The following is a 27453-nucleotide window of genomic DNA, read 5'->3' on the forward strand; positions in this document are numbered from 1 at the left end:
TGCAAACTGTGAAACACTTTCATTTCACAGGTTAAACCATAATATCACCACACATAGGGAGAGTGTGAGGATTACAAGGCAGCTTGCTCTAGAATCCACTAATTCCAGATTCCTGCCAGATTCCACGTGCAGGATAGCGCACAGGAAGTCAAGGCAACAGTGGAGATGAAGGGAGAGGGAGATCATGTGGCAGAATCAGAAGGTGTATCCAAAAAACAGGGTCAGACAGACAGGGAGTCGCAATGCGATCAAGCCAGGAGTGATCAGGGCACTCAGTCAGGACGTGTAGCACGTAGATGGTAGACAAGGCACAAGCAGGGGTTCGGTCAGGACTTACATTGCACGGTGATGAACTATGTAATTGCCTGGTAATTAGTGGCAGGGGGTATTGATAACTCCCCATACTGCATACGGACACCCCCAGCTTGCTTATCTCTAACACACAGAGACGCAGGGGTGCAAGCTGATATTCACAAGGGTATAACATAAATACCCTATAAAGAACCTGGCAGCAACTGTATTAAATGTGTCAATTAAACTTAAAATAAGCACTGTTTTCATTTCATTACAAATTATTGCTGAAACATGATTGCTAATTTAGAAAATAAAGCCAGAATAGGCTCCCAAAGCCTGGATCAGTGGCGACTTCAGACAGCGAAGGTTTGGGCCTATAGGGCACCTGAATTCTGCAAGCAGTGGCTGAGTAGCACTGGGATATACTGAGCATGCCGTGCTGCAACACCCTCTGGTATTTGTTGAACACCTGCAAGCTTGCGGTGTTATCAGTGAGGGCTGCCTGACGCCTCTAACGTTCCTGCAAGGCATTCTGGGAAAATGTCTCTGGCGCCAGAAGAAGGCAAGTGTGGTGTCTCACCTTCCTATGCCAGGAAAGCTGTGTCCCATGCTGATTAATATCGGGACATTCCAAATCAGGAAGATACAGTATATATAAAAAATGTAATGATTTAATCAAAGCTACTGCTTGTATTAATAAAACATTTTTTACCCAAAGCCATTGTTTGGATTTTACAGATTCATCACTAGCCTGGTGCTCCAAACCTGGCAGTTTCACTTTATTTCTCAGCAGGATTGGTCATCCTCATCAGACTCCACTTATGCTGAGGCAGCCAAGAGATCCACTCACAAGACCAAGCAAAGCAGTACACACTCTCTGAATGTTCATGAGCTGGGAGATTTGCACATTCCATTCAAAGAAAGTCAACCTGCTCTTTGATAAAATCCTGCACTAAGCTTTTAAAGAATATGCTCCGGTGCTCTTGTGCTGACTTGCCATTTTCCCATAACTTTTTGAAAGTGCCCCACATCTTAATATGGAAATGAATAAGATAAACCATGAAAGAAATAAAACTTCTGTGCAGTTCAATCGGGTTAACGTGCCTACAAATATCAAAGCCTGCATCAAAATTAAACTCTGGCAGCTACTGAGGATATGTCAGATAAGTGACAGGCTCCAACCCGTTTTTGGAGTGGAAAAAGCCTTTCCCCAAATACAAAAAAAATAACAAACCCCCTGTGTACTAAGAGGCTTTGAATTTATCTTGATATCTTAAAAATACAGTAATGCAAATATAGAACAATCTCTTAAATTTACGGCCTCCATAATTCACTAGTCCTTGGAATGTTGGAGGAATGTCTGGAAAACAACTCCTTTACTACAAACAGCAATAAGCACTTTTTTGTCAGATGCTGTTTTTGTCCAAATGTACTGTTGAGGGTTTTGGATCGAAAGCACAAGCTATGCTGAATTGTTGCACGGTTTCAAAGTGTAAGGAACACTGCAAATGTATTTTAATAATAATAATAATATAATAAACTTTATTTTATATAGTGCCTTTAAAGGTGGGTTCTCAAAGCGCTATACAGGATGACAACAACAATAAATAAGAAGAATACACAAGATAAAACACAATTACGATATATAGAGGAGACCGTGGATGGTGGTACTAAGAAGAGCAGAGGGGTGAAGAATGGAACTAGTTAAGTAAAGGCTTTTCTGAAGAAGAGGGTTTTGAGTCTGGATTTGAAGGAGTTTAGAGAAGGTGACTCTCTGATATCCTTGGGGAGAGAGTTCCAGAGCTTGGGGGCATAACAGGAGAAGGCCCAGTCACCCATACTATGTAGACGGGCTTGGGGGACAGTAAGGAGAGCATTTTCCTTGCTCCCAGACTCTGATAGAAAACATGACTGAGATGTGCACCAAAAGGGTACAAAGTCTGAAGCAAACTCAGTGTACTGTACTAGGCTCTCCTTTGAACTGTCAACCTCAGTTGATGCAAAGGGAAACTGCCAGTGTAACAAGGAATGTCTTTAAACATTTTCATGTGACTTGTAAGTGTGGATTCTTTTACTCAGCCATTTAACTCAAAGGCTTCAATATCCCTCTTCTTTAATGTAGATGCAAATAATTAAGAACTGGGAAGCAGAGTGCATTTTAACAGTAAGCGAAAAAGACCACTGTAATAAAACAAGAATCTCCCAAACCAAGGATTACTTGATGTAAACCAAGAATCAGAGGTGGCTGTGAGCACATCTTACACTTTTTTTGTATTTTTGTTTTGAAACCAAAGAGAAACAAAGCCTCTCTCTGGTTTGCATTACAAAACCGGTCAAATTAATTTTAATTAACTGAACAGACACCATTGCATAAAGGGAAAATAAAAGCATGGTTTGGTTTCTATTTGAGAGAAAGGACACCGGACCCATTAAAAAAGAAATCACAACGCAATTAGGATGCCTGTGGTTATGGGGCTTAGCAAAATTTTAAAGCAACAACCATCAGATGTCATGCAATCTACAGCTGTGGCAAATACAATACAGTGTAAACTGAGAGGGGTAAACACAGTGCATCAGAGAGCATGCTATCAGCTACCCAGGAACCAGGAGGAGGAATGTCACAGGAACACTAGAACAAACAAAAGGGACTATGTGGGACAGGGTGTCACTTTTCCTTGCTGTAAGCAAACACAAAACATCTGTCCAGCAGGTGTCCAGAGCTGTGCTCGTTTCCACCTGCTCTTCAGCCCTGGCTAGCTTCAGAGCGACAGCAGGAGGGTCACGCCGCACTTAACTGTGATGTCCCATTCACTGTAAATCACTGTTGGGATCAACATCTCAGAAGATTTGTCCAGTTTCAAAACAAATGTAACTCATTTGAAATTTAGGCTTTTTCAAATGCCCCCCCCCCCTCCCCCGCACTTCGAAATAAGGGGGTTTCCTGAGGATCAAAGATAAAATGAATTCAAAACACAGAGCAGTGAATGCAGAAATGAATGAAAGAAATAACAGGACAAGAATGCTTTAATCTGGGACACCTGGCGTTGCTTCCACGTCTGTAAAATGAAAACAAAACCCGAAAAACATCCACGATCTGCTCTGATTTTATATTTTTGTTCTGTAGTGCATTGCATTTGATATACTCTATTCTCCAAACCTCATTTCAGCTTTTTGAACGAATGCAATTTAGCTTCACACAAGGACCAAAGAAAATAAAACTCCTGCACGGTTTTCTTATCCTTTGAGCTGAAAACACACATGTAGAAAAGATCCCCCTAATCCTTAGGGACAGGCCATGGAAATGTGGAGGAATGTCCTGGCCCCTCCAAGTAACACCCAGGGGGATCGAGTGTGACTGGGACAGTCTGATCTTTAATTAAATTAAATCAGGATATTGAGGTCAGAACCTCATGCTCCTCTCTGAAAAGCTGATGCTAAGAGTCACATACCTTCCACAATTATTTTAATGTTTTGTTTTCGAGAGGCTACAAGCACCTCTTTGAATCTTCAGTCCAGATCCACCAACGATTCTTGAGCGTACTGTATCAGCCAACACCGTCCGTGCATAACGATGGCAGGGAACCTGACTGACCATTGTTCTGTTGTTTTTTTCTAAATGCAAAGTGAATTAGATCGATTCCCTTGAAACACCTGGAATGTTGGCTAGCCCGTTCACTTTCATTCATTAATTTTTCCCTGCAGGTGACTGCCAAGCTCTCCCAAAATAACTTTGCAGCTTGGATGCCATCACTACATCTGGCACAGATGGCTGACAGAATTAATAAGATGCAGCACAGAGGAGGAATTTGTGGGCAAGAAAACGACTGGCGGTACCACATGTCCAAGGCAGAGGTCAACTGTGAAGGAACTGGACACTAATGACTGTCTGACAAGTCGGGGCACAGCTAGCTGACGAGCAGCGCGTATGCCATTTGTTTTCCTGAAACGTTCCTGGAGAAACCAGAATGGCCTTACACAACAAAAACCTATAAATCACCTTTACAGATCTCCATGAAGACCTGCCAAAGAATGTGTCTGCTGTGACAGGGAGATTTTTTTTCTTTCTCTCTAGGCTAAACATTAAAAAATGAGCCTAGTCAACACTAGCAACACACAGTGCATATCTTCTATCCAGACTTAGCCATGCAATTGTCTTCCCTATTTTCACAATAAAACGCCAAACTCTGTCTTCATATCCCCACAACCTACCAAACTGAAAAAAAACTCCAGTTTCATCTCTCAGGGTTACATGTCCGGGTTTTACAATGAGCTGCACCAATGCTTGTGTCATTATTAAATGTGGTATCTTACTGTACCGTATATAACAATGAAACAAAGATAATACTCATCTCAATCAAGTAGAAAAAGGTATTTTGCTTCTCATATTTTCAGCAGCAAGTTTCAATAATACTGAAAACCAAATTTCTCATCCAAAAGATAAGATGTTTCAATCCGATCTCCCATTTGCATCCACTGAAGAAAAATGTATTGTGTTTTACTGGATGGAACAGCAGAATATAGAGGAATACCCAACCATTCTCAAAACATACTGTACTTAGACAATAATGGAAATGTCTAAAATGTGTCTTGTAATATCTAACCTATGCTTTCGATACAATTAGAGTTTACTCTTGTGGCCCTGGAAAAAGGAATGTTATGCATTCAAATATTGAAAACAGCTATTAAACAAATGGTTTGGTGGTGAATGATTGCTAAGAGGGATTTTTCATTGTTTCACCGGACATACCTGAAGCCTTAGAAAAATGCAGACTGCCATGTGAATTTCCAAGAGACTAACACCAGGATGTTAAAATAAACAAACCAACGTGTCAGGTTTTACGGCTTTTCCCTCTCTGACGTGTTGGTGTTAGCACATTTCTGTTTCTGGTCAAACGAAACAGGAAGAGTGTGGAAAATCAAACTTCCTCAAATCTCTCTTCTCTGGCCCCTAAGTGACTGGAATGTGCCAGGAGATCTGCATGTTCTCGCTTGGCAGTTCGCTAACCTCTCCTGTAGGTGAGCAGTGCAATCTTTTCAATCCTTCCCTCCAATCTCTCAGCAATGCAGCACAAGAGAGACAATGTAGTAGGACAGTGCTAAGAGCAGTGAGTGTTAGGAGTGAGACAGATTTCCAACAAGTGGGATATTCTTTTCCATCTGACATATTTTACTGTCTGACATGTTCCACATGTGGTATTTACCTACTGGGGGAATGAGGCATAGGACAGTGATTGTTGGAGAGAAAGCAGCTCATCAGCCAGGGTAGTTTCCAATCCAATTCCATGGATCGATAGCTTCCCGCTGCTAATAATAAATACCCATGTAGATCTGAATGGCATGCCATGTTCACTCTCTGCCTGCTGGATAAGCAGAGAAATGGGCAAAGAAACTTTTCATTTTCAAAATGCATTTACACAAAAGGAAGACTGCAAAATTAATTGTCAGTTTTCTTTTCGGTGCTCTCACGTTATGCAAGGGCTACCCTATAGCCCATTGGCACATGGTGTGATTTGGAGCCCCCAGTGGGGAATAGTGTAATTGTCTGGACACCTCTGGGCTGAGGTGAAAGGTGAAAGGGGGATTGCTCTCAGCAGTGCACTGCAACTCTGGTCTGGTCCCACTATCCAGTGGGAAGCTAGTCTGGAAATTTCAGGATGGCAGCACAAAGCAGAGCAGTCTCAGATGCTGAAGGTATTTTCTCTGCTCCCTCCAGGCTGTTACAGAAGCCAGCACTGTGCATTACTAGTCCTCTGTGTGTCGGGACACTGACAAGGTGGATGACAGTTGGCTACTCAACATGAAGGAGTAGAAAAGGACAAAAATAATTACCCAAGGAGTCTGGGTAAAATCCATCCTAGGAATGTCAGTCCTGTCTCTTTAATGATTCATTAGTGAAAAAACAACACTGACTATTTCTTAGAATTAAAAAGAAGAAGGAAATAGAAGATTACAGTAAATTTCATTACGAAGAGTTATGAGTTACCCAGCCCTGAAAATCGTCCATATGCTTTATTTCTTTGGCAAGCCATGCCACTACACACGAAGGAACGAGAGACACTCCTGATGAAACACAGGGCCAAATAATGATCTCTAAATTATCTCTAAAGATATTTCGGTTTTGGTTTATGTCTTCAGAAGGTCCCACACCATCCTTCCTTGCAGTGTGTACTGAAGGGCAGGTCTCCCCTACCACCTGCCTCCCTGAGGCGGTTCAATAAAACACTGTGGACGTCTTTGTCAGCCCAATTCACCCGCTCAGCAGGTACAGGAAAGCTCCCCTCCATCATCATCAATCCTGACTGGCTCTCTATTCCTCTTGGATTACACCTCACTGGCTCCTGTGACAGCAACACCTCATTTACTGGCAACCGCTGAGCTGGGCAGAACTGAGCAAGCCAATCCTGTAGGACTCTGTAAAAGAAGGCCTGACATTCATGGGCCAAGCTATCAGAAGCTAAATGTGCAAAATGAAGTTTAAAAAAAAATATATTTCTTCTCTCGTGTTCCACGTCAAGGAAACTGCTTTCTCCCCCCCCAGACGTTTTATTTTTTTCATTTTTTAACCAAACCTTTGCGGCACTTGTGCAAATATTTGTCTCAAACATTACATATCTGTAATGGCTGTTGCTAAGAACATTTAACCACAGGCTAATTTTGAATTTCTATTCCTGACACAAAAAGGAAGTTTTGCTTGTCCGTCTCCTCTTTGCAGGCTGTGGCCTCCGACAGCATTCGGAAAACTGCCTGCAGCATGTGTGATTTATGAGAAAACATCCAAGGTGACTATAGCAACTTCAGGGGATTACGGGAGAGGTGTGAGTAGAACCAAGGAAACAGCAATGCGAGGAGCAAAACAAATTAGCAGGACCAAATCTAAAACTTGAGACTGCATATATAATCACCAGATGCCTTAAGAAGCAGTTTATTCACATTATGCAAATCCTGGAAAACTCTGTCAACAACAGAACACTTTACCTATTAGAAAGTTAACATCACGTTATTCAAATCTTCCAGTTTAGACATCATGGAGCTCCTTAACTTAACTGGCTCCTTCAAAAGCAGTAAGTCTCTGTGGGCCTGATTTTCTGGGCTGCCAAACTGCCCTATAAGTGTGTCCCCATACAAGCTATGCTCATTAGTACATAATTGCAGTGCTAGGGTCATATACTGTACCTCTCAAATGCAGGATTATCAAGCAGTTGATGATATACTGTAGTGACTTGGCAAGAAAGCTGGTAAGAAATATCTGGTGGTTTGGCACCTTCAGAAACAAGTTTTTTGTTTCCTTTCCCTGGAAGGGAACTTCTCTGAAACTTCTTACCAGACATTTACAAACCATAATGACCTCATTAACCCTCATAAGAACATAAATCCTGCAAGTGAGAAGTGTTCACTCTAGCAGTGATTATGCATTGAGGAGGATGGTCTTCTGGTTTGTAACTGAAACAGAGTTCAAATGGGGACTTTCCTCAACAGTCTTCCTGTAATGATGTACAAAATTCAAATAATATTGGGTTTAAATCTCATTCTTTTTAATGTTGTGTGATCTGAAATGTGCACTTCATTAATTCAGAGGACAAATAAATCATTACGTTTAATTACATTTCTTAAAAATGTTCTCTGCTCTCTGCCAGTTTCCTGCTCTTATAGTTTTTCCAGTCTACCTGAATTCATCTGTTACAGAAGCCAGCACTGTGCATTACAAAAGTAGTTCTCTGTGTAAGCTGTGTCACTGAGGAGTCTCAGTGGACAATCAGACCAATCAACACGGAGCGCACACAGGTTTCTAGATGTGGATAGGCCTTAGGCAACTTTTTAATTTATTTTAAATTTAAATTAATTTAAAGGCTATACAACTTCCTGCTCCCCACCACACAAAATTCATTTGTCTGACTCTGGTATTCTGGATGTTCTTTAAACTTGTTTACTATGTTTACTAAACTATACTACAGTATGTCGACAGGGCTATGTTATGGTAAACTCAGAAAAGCTCCACGGCGCAGTTTGTAAACATGCAGTTAAAAAAAAGAAACTAACATATAAAACATGGTAATATGAATTAATATGACATTGCACGGGATTCTTATGCATTTCTGTTGTCTTCACACCTCTGTCTACAGAGCACAGGAAGGCTATTCAATCCATCATGCTGATTTTCGATAGCTCACTAAAGTGATTCTATTTTAAAGGCCAAAAATGGCCATCACTTGTGTTGCCCTTTGTCAGTGGCCCAGTTAAAAGCTTTTGCAGATTTGACCTTGAAAGTCCATTCTGTTAAACAAAGGCAAGCCGGATGGACATTCCCAGAGCCCTGCGGTCTCCTAGCTGTCCTACTTGGGTGGCAGCCCTCTACAAGTGCCCCCAACAGCTCAATAAAACACAGCAGGTAGAGGAAGCCTTATCTCCAAGAATAAAGGATTAACCTCAAATTTACATTCAGTTACAAAAAGACGCACTCCCTGTTTTTTTCTTCCTTTGCAACTGTCTAATCTCCGTCTGCCTGCAGGACTCCCCCAGCCCTTTGTGCTTCTGGCAGTATTGCGCTGTCTGGCATTGTGGATTGGCTTTCCTCGGGGGTCTACAGTGACACACAGCCTAACACAGACAGAACAGGGACACAGGAGGAGCTAGAAGATCCTGACTAGAGGAAATTTCCTTCATTACCAAACAGGTTGAAACAGGAAACAGCTCCCTCTTTTTCTAGTGACTGTGTCTTTTACTGTATGTCTTCCAATGAAAGAAACACAGAAATTGGGCCCAATTAGGATGACCAAAGCAATGATACAGGGCTTTAATGGAAAAAAGAGAGAAACTTAAATTAAAATTCCACAGAAGAAAGCCACTGGTAAAACAGACTTGTTTCTTTGTATTAAATACATGTAAACAAATACATAAAGACATTTTTTTTTAGCTATGACCCACAGCATCCTAAACAGGCAAGACTACTGAAGCAAGAAAGCTTGCAATGCGTAGTGCTTGAAAGGCCAACGGTTAAATGACAGAAAAATCCCGGCATCTTGAAATCTCGGTATGCAAAATGTTTGAAATCCAAAGCCAGGCAGAACCTAGATCTACCAACCGTGAACTCAGTTCAGCTTTACGGATTGACACAGCTACCTGGCTTTCTTTTTTTAATTCAAAAGCTTTCAGTTTGAAATTTTACATTTATTTAGTAATTCGTTGTGATATGTCTGTCAACATACTGCGTACAGATTTCAAGACATGAGCAAACATTCTGTGCTGTATATGATGTCCTAACAGAGACGCTTTTGAAGCACTCCAATTCTGAATAAACATCACAATTATATCAGGATGGTGGCAGATACTATATAAAAATGTAGACCAAACTTAGATTTTATCACTGTAGGAATAATGTTTTATTAATGCGGGTTAAGTATTGTCCTGTTCTCTGCCTTTACCCTGACCCTTAATCTTCACACTGCAAACACTACCAAGAGGTGTGAATGCCAGTCCAGAACCACCTGAAAAATTTGTTTCTGTATAGCACACATCACAAGTGAAGAAATCTAATTTGATTCTGATACAAGCACATTCCCTTCTGCCTTGTGTTAAAAGTCTGAAACCACCTGAGTGACAGCATATTTGTCACTTTTTAAACGAGCATTCACTGGACTCAATTTGCACACCACGTCTGTACACTAATTGCATTTATTCAATGTTTTCAGAGCTACAGGCTGCTTGAAAAGTATAGAGATACACCAAGTAGGAATTATTCCAGTCCTGTGTCAACATCAGTATCTAGCAGACGCCATATGAAATTAAAGGTTGACTGGTTGAAAACTACAGCTCACCAGGGAATTGCCTTGGACAAAGTGCAAAGGAACTTATGCTTCACACTACAGTATGAAAAGAATGACTGCACTGTGTTCTTTTAGCCATGACCCACAGCATTCTAGGCAGGCAAGACTACTGAAACAAGGATGTCCTGAAGCGTGGAGGACGTAAACCTGACAGCTAACCAGAGGCGGGTTTTTTTACAGAGGAACAGTGTCCCTTTGTCTGTCCAGTCCTCTGGGTCCACAGTCTATGCAGACCAGTCTTCTCACACATTCTGACTGCCTGCTGTGCTGACTAGCTCCACTGCTACCCCTGCTCCTCACAGGAAACCAGGATACAACCGTAGGATCGCTTTACTTCGACCAAGGTCATCAGTCCTTCTCAGCAGGGGAAAACACAGGCTGCACATGTAAGTGATTATGTGTGCCCTATAGACCGACCAAATCCACAGCACACTGGAATATGTACTGCTTGGAATTTGTCAACAGAAGTGATTCCTAACTTTCACAGCTGTGGGCATGAAGGCCATTGTTTTGGTTATTTCAGGTCAGCATTGCTGTACAGTATAATGACACAACAAAGGTCAGCAACACATCCTGAGCCGAATCCAGGGCGATAAGGTTACATATCTGTGATTACGACATGAAACCCAATATGCAACGTGTATGTTTTTGGAGTTGGTTGCTGATATTGCTCTTGTCTGGAGCACCATGCGCAACATCTGGGATCATCTGAATCAGTTGCAGCCTCTATTGCTATCACTGTCTCCCAGGAGGCTTGGACTTTGAAAACAGCAACAAACAACGTGCTGGCCTGCATGAACTCACTGTTAGTACATCAGAGTCGACACAGAGGAGGCCATTCAGTCCATTTGGCATATTTGGTTACATTTCCCTGTAGTCCATTAGCCAGTGTTGGCTGTATTGGGAAAGGATTTCTCAAGTATGAAATTGTCTTGAATTCCTGCCCAGGGACCAAACAATTGATCATGCCTGACCTGTGTGTTTAAGCGAGGAATGAGGAAACAGTAGCACCTTGCTGAAACCCATGTGAACAAATGGAGAACACGCAGACTTCACACAGTCAAGCATCGCAAACTGGGTTTGAACCCACAGGAAAGTAGAGCTGTGAGGCAGTGGTTCTAACAGCTACGCCACTGTGCTGTCCTGTTGCAAAGGCACCCTGAACCCACGATAAGGGCTGAAGCCCAGGGCAAAAAATGAGACTGGAAGGAATTTCCTGTAATGCGTTATTATTGGCTGAACAAAAACATCCTCTTTTGTTCTGCATTGTTTGTCTTGCTGCTCTACAACAACGCCCATTTATAGCACTTTTGGCTTTTGAATGGAGGCCAGCAGGTCTTAAGAAGAATAATAGATGATAAGCATATAAAAGAAAACATGCAAGTTAAGTAGACAGGAAAGATATCTGCCTGCACCTGAGAAGTCGTAAAAGGTTTGAAAAAACTTTCAATATCAAACCACTCCTGAAATTGTATTCAAGATGCTTTTGCTACTATTGTGAGTAGTGCAAAGAAGGATCTTAGGATATTAAATGAGTTCAGTCAGTTACAAATTATGAATCCAGGAAATAATGTCTTTGCTGTAGAATGAAACAAACATCAAGAGCCTGATTGTCACAGTGGCCATAATGACATGTTTTTGAAAGTGAGCAGCAGGCACAAAAGTTACATAGTCATGATTCTAGCTACAGTATATGTTTAGATGGCACTCAAGAAAATCACGAGGCCAAGATCAAAGATCTCAAAGCCAGGAGCTACACAGGAGAAGTCTGACCACACATTAGGAGAGTGACAGGTCTGATATTATCACATGAAATATCCCCTAACAAAGTGACTCATGCAAAAGGTAGCTCAACACCATTGCAGCTTATAACTCATTCTGAATGGTTACCTCTATAAAAAATAAACAGGCCCTGTGGAGCACCACTATTGCATGATGAATTAAAACCTGGAACTATGCATTCAGCCAAAATGTCAATCAAACTAATAAAAATAAATAAATTTGAGTTCCAGTGCACCGTTCATGAATACACATCAACAGCAGGTTTTAAAGCAGCCGTTTAAAATCTAAAAAAATAGCTAATCTAAACACATTAAGCTTTCAGTGCAAAGCTAAATTCTGCATTCCTGATTTATAACACAAACTTGTATGAAATCCAGGGAACATCAGGAGATGGGATTGGAGAAAGAAGCTGGTAAATGTCTGGAGAATTCCATAAATCCAGAGGCAGGAGTGGCACTTCAGATAACCATGGGAGCACAGAATGAAGAGCAAGAACTAATTTGGTGGAAGTTGGACAAGGCTGTGTCGGAGCATAAGAACTGCAATACCGAATATGCTTGCAATGTCTGAGAAGAAGCCGATAACAAATGTATTTGAAACCAAGGAAAGGAAGCATGCTTTTATCCAAGGGGCTGGAGGAATACAGAACAAGCTACAGAACTATTTTGTTGAAGCCAAAACCCTGGCCTCTTCAAGAAAGGGCTGGATGAGTCTCTTGGATCAATGACCAAAATGGGCAAGATGGGTCAAACAACAAACTAAATGGCCTTCTCTCATTTGTAAGCTATCTAATGCTCTCCGCAGAAGAGATGTCATGCCACTGTCCCTTAGATGCCTGATTGAGTTCAAAAAGAGAGCAGACTAACTCAATTTGACCCGCTGCACACTCAAAGATGTACAGAGAAGGCAGGAAATGCACAGAAAATCCATTATTAGAGTGTTTCCTATCTGCAGTTAAGTCTAGTTTTATCCAGCTATCCAGTAATGGATTAATTTACACTGCACTAAGACTGCAGAAATTTAGAAGGTGATCATTTTACATTAGCTGAAACAAAACGAAAAGGTTTGAAAAGGATGATCAGGGATTCTTGGGACCGAGGAACACACGTGTAGTGGAATCCTAATGCTTTTTCAATTATTGAAGATCCTCTACCTACCTTTGAGAGATCCCACATGTCAGGCAACAAAGCACAAACTGCAGCTGAGCTGGTATGCCAGGGGTCATGTGCCCCATGTCAATGCCAACTCCCACCCTGCCCTTTAAAGCTCAGAGTGTCCGCTGGGCTGGAGAGGTTGGCATGGCGGGGGGGGCGGGTTGCTCTGTACTCACCGTACTGGCAGCTGGGCCCGTGGAATCCGGCCGGACAGTGGCAGAGCTGGGAGGTGCCCTCCACACACTGACCCCCGTTGAAGCAGACGCCGTAACTGCAGAGGGCTGCGGAGACACCACGAAAGAGAGCTGTCACAGGAGCGGCAGGCACGCAGTCACATCTCTCCCGAGAGCACCACCAGGCTTCGAAGCGAAGCCCAGGCAGAGTGAAAAGGAAGGAGAAACAGAGTGCTTGCAATAAGCTCTTCAGGACATTATATTTAGATATTGCCTGATCGCATTCTGTAAAAGCGAGCAGCTACCCAATATGCATTGTGAAAATAGCCCTTGATATTAAATTCTTTTAAAGACGAGATTAAACAAATAATATATGGAGCGCATATGAATATTGTAAAGCAATATCATGATATTGTATGGTATTTAAAAAAGACTAAGAGGTTCTGATTTTCTTTATCTAATTATAGGACCCATTTGTCAGGTTTTGCTGTTTACTCTAACTTGTCCAGTGTCGACATTTAATCCCAAAAGTTACTGAGTTGATTCATTCTTACAGATTCTGTAACCTAAACAGAGCTAACTTACTGTGGCAAAAGACTGATCGCCGGCCTTAACAAGGCAGAGGGAGAAAGCAGATGTCACCTGAATCAATTTCAAACAAGTAAGAAGCCCAACGGCTGTCCTCATTCGAATTATCAGTGTTCAAGCTGGGCGTGCTGCCAAGCTCTTCGAATTACCCTCGGCCAATCGGGGCTAGTTTTGTATTTAGGGGAAAAATACAGCAATCAAATATAAAAGACAAATATTAGAGCTTCTACTGACAGAGAAATATGTTTAAACAAACAGCATAGGCAAGTATTTAAACAAACCAAAAAAAGACTGAAAGAGAAAAATAATTCAGATTGCCTGCTTCTTTCATTTTCAAACAGGATCCTCTGTTTTAATTTATCCTCTTCGTGAGATCAGACACTGACAGTCAGTTAGCCTAACCTACAGTCCAAAGGCCCCCTGATCTCCTTTAGCAAACACATTACAGGCTACAAAGTAAAGCTGGTGATGGATGGAGCACACTGGTTTTTCTCTGGCACTGCAGACAAGGCAGCGAGTAACAGATAGTGATTCATTCCAGCAAAAATCACACACTACCCTTGCCTCTCCTCACCCATTTCAGCTGATGAACAGAAGAAATACATCAGCTGTGGCCTGCTACATTTTCTCAGCACAAGACCAATCAGTTGCTTTTTGCTCACAGTTAAATAAATGACATTTTTGCATGGTAATCTGTTATCATGCTGATTTGCCAACAGCATGACCAACTTTGTCTGTTTACTATGCGTCTTATACGCATTGTCATTCACACTGGTAACTATGTTTTCCTGCGTTATGGTCAAGGGGATATTCGAAATGAAGAATGAATGAGATGTGCTGCATTTAATTTTTTGTTCAGGAGTTTTTGCATCATTGTCAGTCACAAACCCTCTTCTATAGGGATTCAAATACCTTAAAACTGAAGACAACTTTATGTTGAATACCTACAAATTGATTTAATCTCGATACAGTCTAACATGATAATCCACTGTTAGATTTGAGGAACTAACACTTTCTAAAACTAGGAAAACAACCTTCCACACATACACCTCAGGACTATAGCTTATAACCTTGAATACATTTGTTAAATCCAACTAGGATTTGTAGGTTAGCCCAGTAGCGTTAAGAGGTGAGATGATAAAATTTATCCACTAATATCTTCTACGGGGCTAATTTTATACAATGTGACTAATATGCATAGCAGGGTATGTGAAAATTATCTGTTTATGTATTTAACCAGGAGGATACCTGAATTGAAAAATCCGCAAATTCAAAGTGAGGCCAGGCCACAAATTCACAATGTCCAACCAAACAAACGTTTCATATTAAAATATGATCATCAACAGACTTGCATTTTTCACAATATTAGTTTAAGCAGAAACCTTTGTTTGTACAAAAGTGACTTAAATGAACTACCAAAAGCCTGAAAAAGAGATTTCCTGTGATTTTTCCAGGAGATAAACACTGTTTTTTTTGTAACAGAGATTATAATGTGCAGAGGAGAAACATTAATTTTAGAGTTAACAATGTTTCTTGTTTTCTCAACAATTAACTGTGAAGTTCTTAAGGTTTGCCTGTAAACCACAAATTATTTTGTTTCAATAAACAATTTAAATGGCTTTAATTGCTTCTAGTCACTTGCTATTTCACCTTTCTAACTGTCTTCAGCCTAACAAAAACAGCATTCAGTAATATTTTACTCTTCCCCTTTTTCAGCTCTGGATTGACATCATGAACTTAAGTTTCTAAGTTTCCTCCTGCAAATGGGAAAAGGTCAAAGACTGACGCTTGCACTGCACCCTCTTCTCTGATTGATGCACCCAGGGATTTTTAGTAATGGCCTGTGGATTCTCAGTCTCAGAATGTGAAGGTCAGGTGTGCTGAGCAATTAAAAAAGTGTATAAAAATCCTGGAGGCAGAACTGATTTTAAATAAACATTTTAAGTGCTTGTTACTCCAAAACAGCTGACATCTGTGCAGAGGAATTTATTCTCTGTACACTCCACATGCTAATACTGTCAGCACAGCAGTGTTTAATCATGTTACGCGAGCGTCTGAATTAGTAATACTACAAAAGTAAGTGAACAGGCCAAATCTTTTCTGCTAATCTCCTAAGGCCACTGTCTCCCAATTGCTACAACAAACGCAGCTTTAAGTCTGAGTTTAAGACTCACTTGCCTCTCTGAAAGAGGTTTAGTGTGTTGAAAATCCAGGGGATATTTAATCACCTCCTCCCAGATGGATCTGGAGGCTAGATTGTAATTCCTCCAATTTCCCCTCAGGTCCTACTTTAAAATACTTCCAAAGGGTTGACCCGATTCAAAAGAGATTCCCTTGCTATCCATTTCTTGTCCTCATTGTCCAATTGTATGTTCAGCGTGATTCTTCTCTTCCAGTCCATGAGATTAGTTTTTCTCAATCTACCTGCTCAGAAAATGGGATTCGGAAGCAGCAGAATAGTCAGAGGAACAGCAGAAGGTTCAAAGAAGCAGCAAGGAGGATCTGATTCTTATCTGCATTGACTGCATGATGACTGCTGGGATTTAAGGGTTTTAAAAGACAGTAAACATGCTTTTCTGTCCTGGGCCTTGACCGTTATGACCGTTATGGCAGCAGTGGGGGGAAAAAACCACTTCCTTCATACAAACTTTATTATTACCTTCAATATTTGGTCCTGACCTTGGTCATTCAAATACAAATTCAATCACCAGATCCTGCAGCACACTGAACTGTTGCATCGCTATGGCTGACTTTTAATTTGATGACTTATAACTGTAACCATCTGAACCAAACGTGGTTAAATGCCAGACCTGACAAATAATACCCATTGGATGGAGCACAAAGCAGGCATCTTGGCAAATGAAGAATCAACACTAAAAAAATTGGTTAAATGATCTTTAAACAACCATTTAAAAGCATTTTTTTTGTCCCAAGATTTCAAGCTGTGTAACAGAAGCACATTTTACTGAAGACTTGCCAAAAAGACAAATGGAAACTGACAACACAAAGCTTGTGTGTATGAGCACAATAGGATAATTTCTATTATTTTTAACAGATTGCAAGTCCTCTGAAGTGCCAAGCATTAACTACAGAGCACAGCCTAAACAACCCCACTCCTGTCTGACCTGGCACACTGACACCTGGACAATTCTGTCATAAGTACTTGGTCACAGAGAACGACCCCTACAAAAACTTCTGTCTGTGAAACACAAGCACTGTCTACCCTCCTGGTCTAGTGAATCAGTCAATTTATCTAAAGCATTATCTGTCACAGGGGTGGCCAAGCTCCATCTAAACACACCTACTGTATATTCTTATACCACTAGGTCAAGAAATGGTACACATAGCAACTTTAATCAATATAGTACTGTAAGTTACCTGGGCCCAATGGGCAACTGTGACCTTTGGAATCTATGGGAGTTCCATTTCAGAGGATTCTTCTGAGGTGGTCAAAATGATAATTGTTTCAAGGGCAGAAATTGGTGAGTTTGTGGTGAAGGACACCACACGGTGAAGGAAGTCATTTGACTGCATACATTGCATTTATAAATGAAACACTGAAAAACACTGTACAATTATTTGGACATTTATAGCAAACTCTTAACTGTGTTTGACAGAGAAATCGCAACACTCTGGAGAGGACAAAACAATGGAGTTCAAAAAGGACATGTACGTCATACTGCCAAGATCCTAACCTGAATAGCAAAACCTCTTAAAAAGAGGAAGATGAACTGTACACTAGGAAACAAAATACCTCCAGGTTTTCTTTCAACCTTTTGCAGCCCTTCAAGGTTTCGGCAAAGCGAGAACTGTGCCCTTGAATGACTTGCGTTTAGCTCAGCCCCTGAAAGGCAGCTGACTGATAGAAACCAGCCACACGGCTCTCCAGACTCCTTCTTATAACTTTCGTATGATGCTCTATGATGTCCAGTGGTTCATCTGGAGGCGACATTACATCACTTACAGCTGTTCGCCCCATAAGCCTGAACATTATTTCAGTGTGATAGAAATCCCAGGATTAAGTGTTGCCATATTCCTTCAGTGCAAGAAGATGGGAAAACATTAATGTAACCTCTGAAGTCTTCATTGTAATACCAGTGGACTGCTGGAAAGCTAAGGTCTCTCATAACACTGCAATTCTGTGAAGCTCACAGACATTGGCTCCTGACCGAGTCACTGTTAGACTGCTCTTGACATCCATAATCTCCCTTCAAATAATTCCCATAGCCTACCCTGCTCCAGACCAAGCTAAATAAGACTTACTCCCAGCTGTCTCCCTGATTGTCTTGCTCAGTCATGAAGGAACCTTGGCTGAGTGGATTAACAGTTCACACAAAGGCAAGAGGTCAATATTGCTTGCTTTCCTTTATTTATTAAAAAGCGTGAGATGAGCAGGTGGTCAATAGTTCTGTGGTTTTACTACCTCATTGTCCATACAAAATAACAGACACACAATGTCTTTAGAAGCATGTATCAGTCTTTTCAATTCACAGGTAATCAGTAGAAGTCCCTTCACAGCAATCAGGGGAAGTGAGACTAATACGATATGATACGCTAGGAATATCTCATTTAAAAATCACATGTTCACTGTAGATTACAACATAACTGTTATGGTTGATCTGTTTAGCCTTGAACACAGTAGGCTATGGGGGGATTTAGGCATTTTGAATTTTTCAAAGGTATTAGTATAGAGAACTCAAGAGAAGTCTTCAGTTTCAACAATAAAACAAAGACACCGTCTCACAAGCTGAAAGTAAAAGGTTATGTATTTAGGACTGAAAATACAGCAGGAGGCACTTCTTGACACACAGAGGAGAGGGTTTCTGGAACAAAGTGTCAGCCACGTTGTTGAAGCTGAATCCCTGGGAATATTCTGAAAACGGCTACATGAGCTACTGGGATGGACTAGCAACTAGCAACCCAAACTGCAATATTTCTTTTGCAATTTCTATGCTGACTTTTTATGCACAAATGTGAAGTAAAAATACCTTATAAATCCTGCCTGAGGCTGGTCGTGTAGAGCTCTATTTAAAGTTGAGGCTGTTTAATGCTCTCCCCAGTAGATACTGTGCTCTTTGTCGTTAGTAGAAGTCTTGTGGTCTCAGGATTTTGAAACCTCAGACATGTTTTGTATTGCAATGGAATGTGTAAAATAAAAGACTTCTGGACAATTGAATAAAAGAGCCAGGAGCCATAAACTACCAGCTTGTTTGTGGAGAGAAACCAGAGAACCTGGAGGAAACCTCTGCAAACACAGGGAGAACATACAAAACTCCACACAGATCAAACCCCAGGTCTGGAATTGAACCCTAGGCCTCAGTACAGGGAGGCAGCAACGCCAACCTCTGCATCGCCAGGCCACCGTATGATGATTTTGTGAGGAAAAACTGTTACTTTTGTGTCAAAGGAAATGTATTTTGGCCAAATTTAAAAGAAAAACATTTTGAACACAAAAAACAAGCCGTGTTGAAAACCCAGCAGTCTGAATAGACAAAGACCCTGAAGAAGCTAAGTAAACATTTCGGAGTTCAAAGAGGTCTGATTCAAATGTTTGCCTGCTGACAGCGAAGAGTTGTCAAGCAAACCATAATTAGCTAAGGATCTCCAGATAAAAAAGACAACTCTTAATTGCACAGTTGTTTGCGTGGGTATGTTTATATGCCATTTGGTTGAGAATAGGTGTCATTTACCTTGTGACAGCCGCCCCATAATGTCTGTTTGTCAGATGTCCCTGTCTGTTTTGTCCGTACTCCACATTGTTCAGTAAGTATGACCACACACACAACCACGCACTCCCTTGGATTATGCTGGTGTTGTTCCTCTCATCAGGCTGTCAGCGCCAGTGTCAGCCCGGTGCATAACACCTGCTGAGACATGGCAGGTCTCCATTCTGGAGCTCATCTGGAAAACAAATGCACTTCCCTCTGGATGCCATGGTTCACACACACAGCCCAGCAGCTGAGCAGAGCCCATATCTGCCTGAACCAATCCAAACTGGATATAAAGACATTTCCGACATCACATGCTCATCTGGATAGTTTGTATCCATTAAAACTGCATGGCAGTTATGCAATTCATTATAATTTTACCACACTTACAGTATACCATAACTTTCCTCTGCATTGTTAGTATCACAGTTTACCAGGCAGGGTCCTGTACGTCCTAAGATCCTCTGAGATGAGATACGAGTTAAAATCTTCCATAACCCTGAAATATATTAATGTGTTAACTTCCAACTTTTCTAAATTACCATTCCCAGCATAATCTATTAACTTAACAAAAACATTGATAGTAATATTTTATGAGGGTTTTAAAAGTACCGAACAAAAACTGCATCATTAATATTTGAACAGCTACTTTTTTCCCAGGTACGCAATATTAAAAACTGCAGTTTATCTTCTGTTAATTAGTAGCGTGTCCCAGACTGAATCAGTTATACTGGCAGCCATTCATTACGTCTGTTCTGTGGCATAAAAAGTGAACAGCTAAGAAGAATGATCTCTTCAGCATACACAGTACAGCAATCAAGCAGCACTAGAAATTTGTAATACTTAATTTCGGCATTGGTGTCTTCAGGCTTTTTCAGGATTTAAAAAAATCTGCTTTGCTACATTTTTTGTAAACTTTTTTGTAAACTCTCCCTTTTTTTTTCTAGAGTCTGAAACCCTTGATTTTGCTTCATTCAGGAGCATGTCTGTTGTTTTGTCATATTTGGGCTCAGAATTGACTGGTTAACTTCACTGAAAAAACTCTCAAGGAGAAAACAAAGACAAGTACACAATTCTACGTCTGCCTTCTCTAGAGGCACCAAAACTGAAACAAACAGGAAAGAGTAACTTTGATCTGCCACTGTCTCCTCTGCCATTGTTACCAATTCCATTGTCGTGCAGCAGGAGACCAATGATATTGCCGGCCAGACTTTCAGGCCACCCAGGGGTACACAAAATTCCTGATTTCTATGTCATTAGCAGGGATTTTCGCTCAGTCTAACGATAAGCTTTCCATTCAGTTGCTAACAAGGACAGCAAATCAGCACATTGTCTGTAGCAGCTACCTCTGTTAAAGGCTTATTGCTGTTATACATCAATATTGACAGTCCCCATTTTTGACTTTCAGGCCCATTCTTGGATATTGTTAGCTCCTTGCTGCTTAATTGAAAGCAGAGGCTCTCGAGTAGGGCTTAGAAATGTGAAGTACCCAATTCGGCCTCTTAATCTTCTAGGGTTTTATCAGGTTGTCAAGTACTATGCCACTTATGACTATTGGACAGTTCTCCTTAAACACAAGGAACTTTTACACATCCAACAGTAACGGGTCTCCTTAAGCCTTACTATGTCTCCTTTAAGGGGGAAGGGGGAATTTCAGGCAGTGTGTAATGAAGTACAGTATAACATTCACTGGTGAATTGGCTTTAAAACTAAAGAGTCAAACTACTGCCATTATCCAAACTGATTCCTGTCCATTCTGAAAGATCACCAGACATTTAATTACATCTCTAACACAGGAAAAGAGCATTTTCCTTTCCAAAAAAGTCTAATCTCGTAATCATTTCAAATTGAATCATCATTATCATTGTCAATGTCATCAAAAAATAATGTTATTACAAAGGTCTTATTGCAGGCAATAGGTGATGTGGGGCTTTTTATATACTTCAAGACATAGCTCAAAAAAATGGTCCCTTAGTATTGTCCTCCCAGATGCAGCTTAATCGGCTTTTCAGTTTGAAAGGAATTGTAGCAGAAGGGGTCAGGAGCAATCAGACTGGGCAAATCTTGGAAAAAGCTAGAGACAAATCATCACGCAGACCCAGTAAGATAAGATACAGAGCTGGGAGACGGAAACCAGATCAGTCAGGATATGGAAGACCTTCTCCCAAAGAGAGCGATTCCCATGGGCATGTAGGGAACACTGCAGACAAGAGGAGCTCATGCAGCCCATCTGGTTTGTTTGTTAGCATTTAACCAGTCCAAGAATCTCATCCAGATGTTTCTTGAAAGAAGCCAGGGTACCGGCTTCAACAATGTGACCAGATTTCTACCTCCAGATTCCCCAGATCCCAAGCCTGACCTCAAACTCATCTTCTCAGCACAATACCAGCCTCTGGACACACAGGAGCCTTTCAGACCACCCAGGACTCAGCAGCAATCATGGGCAACGAAAAGGACAATGAACCTCAGACCCAGGTCACAACCTGAACAGAGATTCAGCATTTGTAAGGCAGGCACAGTTTGAGCTGAGGTAACAAATGGCTCTGAAGCCCTTCATGGACTTCAAAAACTTTGCAAAAATGGTTGAATGAAACAATGGACACATTATTATAAGGACACAGTCCTAACTTTTTGGAGTGCTTGGATTTTTATTGACTGCAGAAGCATCACTCTGAAGATCACGGAAAATCAAATGTGAGTTAATCACTTTTTTGGGTTTAGTGATGGAAAATACAGTACTAGCACCTCCATAAAATGATTAATCCTCTGACACTGACAGACAAAGGCTGACTGCTTCTAGGCAGAATACAATCTGGAGTAGCAACTGTCATGAATATTGCTGAAACTCAATCCAGTGTCCTCAATGTCATGCTAATCATTAGGGATCCCTTCCACACTGACAGGTGAGAGTCCTGGTGTGTGGGGCTCTTCTTGTTTGCTCCTGCAAGGCAAAAGCCTCGTCTGTAAAACAAGTGACCGGCTGCTGCCTCTGTCTCCATCAGCTCTTCAACACAGGGGCTGTATTTCATTTGCTTTCTGGCCCTGAACTACACACCAGTCAATGATGCTTTATCCCAGCATTGTGCCTTCTTCTCATTTTGTATGAGAAAGAATTTTAATTGCCGGAAAAAGGGGGTGATTGCAGTGGTTATCAGCCCGGCTGCATCCTTTCAAAGACAAGAAACATCAGCGGACTGGGGGGAAGATACTAAATTTCATAGTCGTCTAAAATGACAATCCCGAACAGGCACATTAGTGAAACTAAACATGTTATTTTAGACTTCAATTTGTATGTAATCCCAAAACATATTATGGAGTCCTAGCCAGTATGGGCCTTGCTATGTTGACCAAACTAACTCTGAAGTTTAACTCTGAAGAATAAGAGTCAGCGTTTTTCTCAATACCGCTGTATGTCACACAAAAGGTCAAAAAGAAGGTATTTGAAAACCGGATCTCAAGACAGGTGACCACCATTTTTTAACTGAAATGGGAACTAAATGTTCCCTGACCTGTCAAAGTGTTGGCTTCAAGAAATGTTACACCATGTGTTGCTACACTTAGAAACTAACAACTTTAATTTATCAATTAAAATAGTTTTAGACTGTGCTAAGTATGTAAAGGCACATAATGTGATCTGATGACTGTACTTATCTCTGTCGACAGATGTGCTGATATTAAAATGTCTTCAGTACAATAGCACTTGTGATGAAGTAATACGGACTAGAGAACTGAAGCATTCCTATGTTACTAAATGGGTGAGATACATTTCTTGGCACACCGATGCATTATGAACAGAAACCACATTTTCTTTTTATAGCAGGATCTGTTCCCAGGACAGCGCATTAGCTTGTGAACCCCGCGTCTCTCGACCGGGCTTGGCGGACGGAGCTGAGCCTCGCCGCCACCGCCCGCGCTGACCAGCAGCCGCCACAGGAGAAGAACAGAATGTCTTCAAGCGCAGAAACACCAGCGCGGGCCAAGGCATTCCAGCTATGCCATGTCAAGTGGGATGTTTAATTAGAAAAGCAAAATCGCATAGTGTCTCGCAGGAGAACAGCTGCTCGAAATCCCCCCAGCCTGTTAAAAGGAAAGAGACAGGCAGGGAGACGCAGAGTCAATCCGATATGGGGGACAAAAATGAAGATGCCGTCCAGCAAACTCAGCAAATGTTTTTTTTTTCCCAGAAATGGGAAGAGGTAGAAGTGTCTACAGAAGACCTTAAGACTTTCTCCAGAAACCCAGATGCTCAGCAGATGCCTATGGGCAATGGACAGCTGTGAGGATAATGGTTCAATGCCTGCAAAAAGTGAGGCAGTGCCCTGCAATGACAATTCCCAACACCGAGGCTCAGCAGCTTATCAGGGTCATGACCCTCACTGGTTTGCAACTGTGTTTTGTTTGAACTGAGGACAGTCAGAACCACGTGCAGCTCTGTGCCACCTGCTCCTCTGCTCTGAATATGAGCTGATCTTGGTGGCTGTGGCAGGACTGGGATAGTGCTAGGAGGCGCTGGCCGTTGAAGAGACGATTAACCGTACTTCATCATGGGAGCGGCTAACAGACCTGTGTGCTGCATTGCAAAAAACTGTTTCAATTTCTCTCGTTTGACGTGTGGTGGAGTCCAAGAATGGATTTTTCTAGGGGGGATTTTTTGCTTTAAAACAGTCTCAGACTACCGTTACTGAAGATGCCGATTGCTTTTTTCCTGTTATGCTGCTTAATCCAGCAGAAAACGGAAAGAACTGGATTGTGCAAATCGCAGTGTCACCCGGTCAACAAAGATCCAGAAGTGGCATTTAGGCATTTTCATTATGCTCATTTCATTTTGGAGCCGAGACCGTGCATCAGCGGCTGCAGCGATCAACGCTGGGATTTGACCTTCTAGCTTACATTCGAGAAAACGGCACTGCAGCAGCGATCAAAATGCAGCCAGAGAAACTTCAAGGGACGAGCAGGAATGGGACAAAACAAATACGGCTCCTACCGAGAAGACAACCTATTTCATCCTTCTAGAATTTAATACTGCGCCCTTTTTTTCTAAAACAAAGAGCGCATTGAGGAGCTGAAAGGCTGTAATGAAACTCTGATGAAAAACAGAAGCGAGGGACTCTCTCTCACCCTCTCCCAGCCTTTAATCCCCCAGCATGACTGCTGTTGTCCTGGCATGGGCAGTGCCTGCTGCTAGTTACAAATAGGTTAGACATAACAGATTGTGGTGTGGAGCAGGGGCAAACAGAGGGCACTGTGAGGTAGGCATGTACGCTCAGAAGGGGCAGGGGGGCAGTCTTCATTGCGGGGCAGTCGGAGGAATTCAGGCTATGTGACTTGGCCTTACTTCCATGAAATCCTATCAAAGGCTTCCAGCCAGGTTTCATCAGTCCTGTTCGCTAAGCCCTTTGATGAGGACCCGCAGAGCTGCCAGAACAGGCAGCCCCAGAGCACAGCAGTCCTGTTACAATACTGCAGTGTGGGAGAGACCTGGGCAGAGCAAGGCCAGAACGTGCAAGGATTTGCAATACGTGGATGGAAGGAGAGCAAAGCCACTGGAAGAGTGGCCTTCAGGAGGGCTATACAGCTTGGCCCCTTGTAGGTACGGATGAGTGTGTTCGAATCCAGGGGCTTCTTATTTTCCATAAACAAGAGCAGATAAAATGCAGCGCAAGAACATCTGGAGCTCAGTAAAAATCTGGCTTGGATGACATTCTTAGAGAGCTTTCCTTTAAGCTTTATAAGGAGCAGGAAAAGAAGTGGATGAGGTAAATGGGTGATGCAGTATTCAGCATTCCATAGAGCAGGTGGTCCTTCTCTGCTCTGCACTTTTCATCGTCACAGTGGTGATATTTAACGAAGCAGTGATATTTAAAGGACTTTCTTCAGAATAAACAGTGAAACATGAGCCGTGTGGAAGTGCATTTAAAACTGTGAACAGCAGACACTTCTTGACATCGGGGGTTGTGGGAGTCTGGAATAAGCTACGCAGTCAGGTTGTTGAAACTGAAAAGTGGTTCTTGATCAGAAATGAAAGTTTACTTCAAGAAAATATTTTTTTTCTTTAAAGTAAAAACAGTCCCGACACGGCAAATGTAAAACTTAACATTGCTGGATACAATGTTCCCCCCTCTAAATTGGGCCATTTTCGGCTCAGGAGATTCTGAGAAAGCGTAGAGAAAGGTACGAAAATGCAACAAATCATTAGTAGCAAACAGCATTCTTCAGAGCTTTTCTAGAGTTTATCACAGGGTGCCGCATTTGTGTTTTCACAAAGGATTAAATTTCGCCCTGCAATTTATGGGCACTCCTAGACTAATGGAGATGATCTGTCAGCCGCCTCCACCCCCACTCCCTGCGCTACGGCACGTCAGGACCCTCACAACATCTTCCAGCAGCCTGCCAACATCCGAGGGAAACAGGAGCCAGCAGGGCCAGCGGCCCTGGAAACAGGGGAGACAAGAGGTACTCTGCTCCCTGGAGCTAAGACAAACACTGTCAAGGCATCTCTGACTGCTCGCCGCCCTCAGCCAAGCGCTCAGCAAGGCCTCAAATAAACAGCAGGGGGAAGCCTGCCTTCAATTACCCTGGTTAGTTTATCTTTTGGGATTTTTGTATAGAACAATAATAATGGGGATCACATTGCCATTAAAAAAACGGGGATCACATCCATGCCTCTTGCGTGATTATTGAAGACAGCAGGCGAAGGCCGTCTGATTAATTAGCCCAAACTGCAGCAAAACAAAGATTTGCACCTCTTCACCTCCGACATTCACCCCTACCCCTGTCCTGCCCTGTGGCCTATTCCTGGCTCTCGGGTTCAAGACAACAGCCAATACTCATCATAAGAGTTTTATAAACTGTGTTTTATTCCCACAGTTCTACAGCAACGTTCTTTCAGCTAAGAAAGTTCCACAGTTCTTTGAGCTAAGTTACTGAAAGGTTCACTCTTGAAACAGCAGCAAACAACTTAACTCAATTAGAACTAAAGCATAGTTTATTAGTACAACGTAAGATCTATTTTCTTAAGCATTACAGTTTTATTAATCCGCAGAAGGACTTTTGCGTATGGGAAGGCAGTTTGTCTGCCAATGAATTGGAATTTTATGATGCAATTATCATCTTATGATATGATAATTTCATTATCAAAAACAGTCATTCGAAAATACATATTTTGCCATTGATAATCAATAAAATATCAGATGTGACCTGTGGTACTTGAAATATTAAGAACATATGCTATAAGGTACCTGCTGGTGTAAACTGTTTGCGATGTGTGGAGTGAGTCATGCACATGGTGCATCTGCTTAGTGAAGAGCTCATCTCCTTGGCAAATTATTCTGAATCCATGGATCTGCTATAACATTGGTCTGACTAGATGGGAAAACGCATACTTCGTATGATCTTCAATCCACATTTCCCATCTTGCACATTCAATTTCAACGGTACACAATCTTGGCATAACAACTGAAACTAAAGCGCTCAGAGTAGATGCCAGGGGAGATGTACGAAGTCTGTGACTGAACGCGGAGCAAAAGCTCTCAGGACACTCACGGTAAAGACAGCCGGCCTCGCCGTTGAGCTGTGACCATCCTGGACAGCACTTGTACACAGTCTGATATTCCTTTCTGTACACCTGTCTGTAGGCAGTGTAATAGGCAGTCCTGAAACAGAAAGACACAAACTCTGGATTCATTATTTAAAACACCACATACAGTGCACATCACTTCTGCACCCCAATTGACATTTCTTCCTACTTGTAGATCTCTTCAACTCTTGCATTTTCAGGCTTTGAGGAGGTAGAGTTCAGGACCTATTACCTCATAGTTGGATGTCTATAAGTTAATGGACTTAGCCTTTAAGCTGAGTACATCCTGCTCTGCACTCCACACTCAATACACTCTCTCCCTCTCCCTGTCCCTGAGGTTTAGCACTTCAGTGACTG

At 41.8% G+C, this 27453-nt stretch overlaps 1 protein-coding gene across 1 annotated transcript in view; it reads right to left on the reverse strand.

Annotated features, from left to right (window-relative positions):
- LOC148817542 (uncharacterized) overlaps positions 1-27453 on the reverse strand; it is a 130234-nt gene that overhangs the window by 95081 nt on the left and 7700 nt on the right. The window contains exons 3-4 of the mRNA XM_088938429.1: positions 27063-27172; positions 13228-13332 (exon numbers count right to left, since the gene is read on the reverse strand). Of these exons, the coding sequence (XP_088794555.1) occupies positions 13228-13332; positions 27063-27172 (215 nt within the window). The remainder of the gene's footprint in view (positions 1-13227; positions 13333-27062; positions 27173-27453) is intronic.

The sequence above is a fragment of the Atractosteus spatula genome, chromosome 20 (assembly GCF_055471065.1).
Source record: "Atractosteus spatula isolate fAtrSpa1 chromosome 20, fAtrSpa1.hap1, whole genome shotgun sequence".
NCBI lineage: Eukaryota > Metazoa > Chordata > Actinopteri > Semionotiformes > Lepisosteidae > Atractosteus > Atractosteus spatula.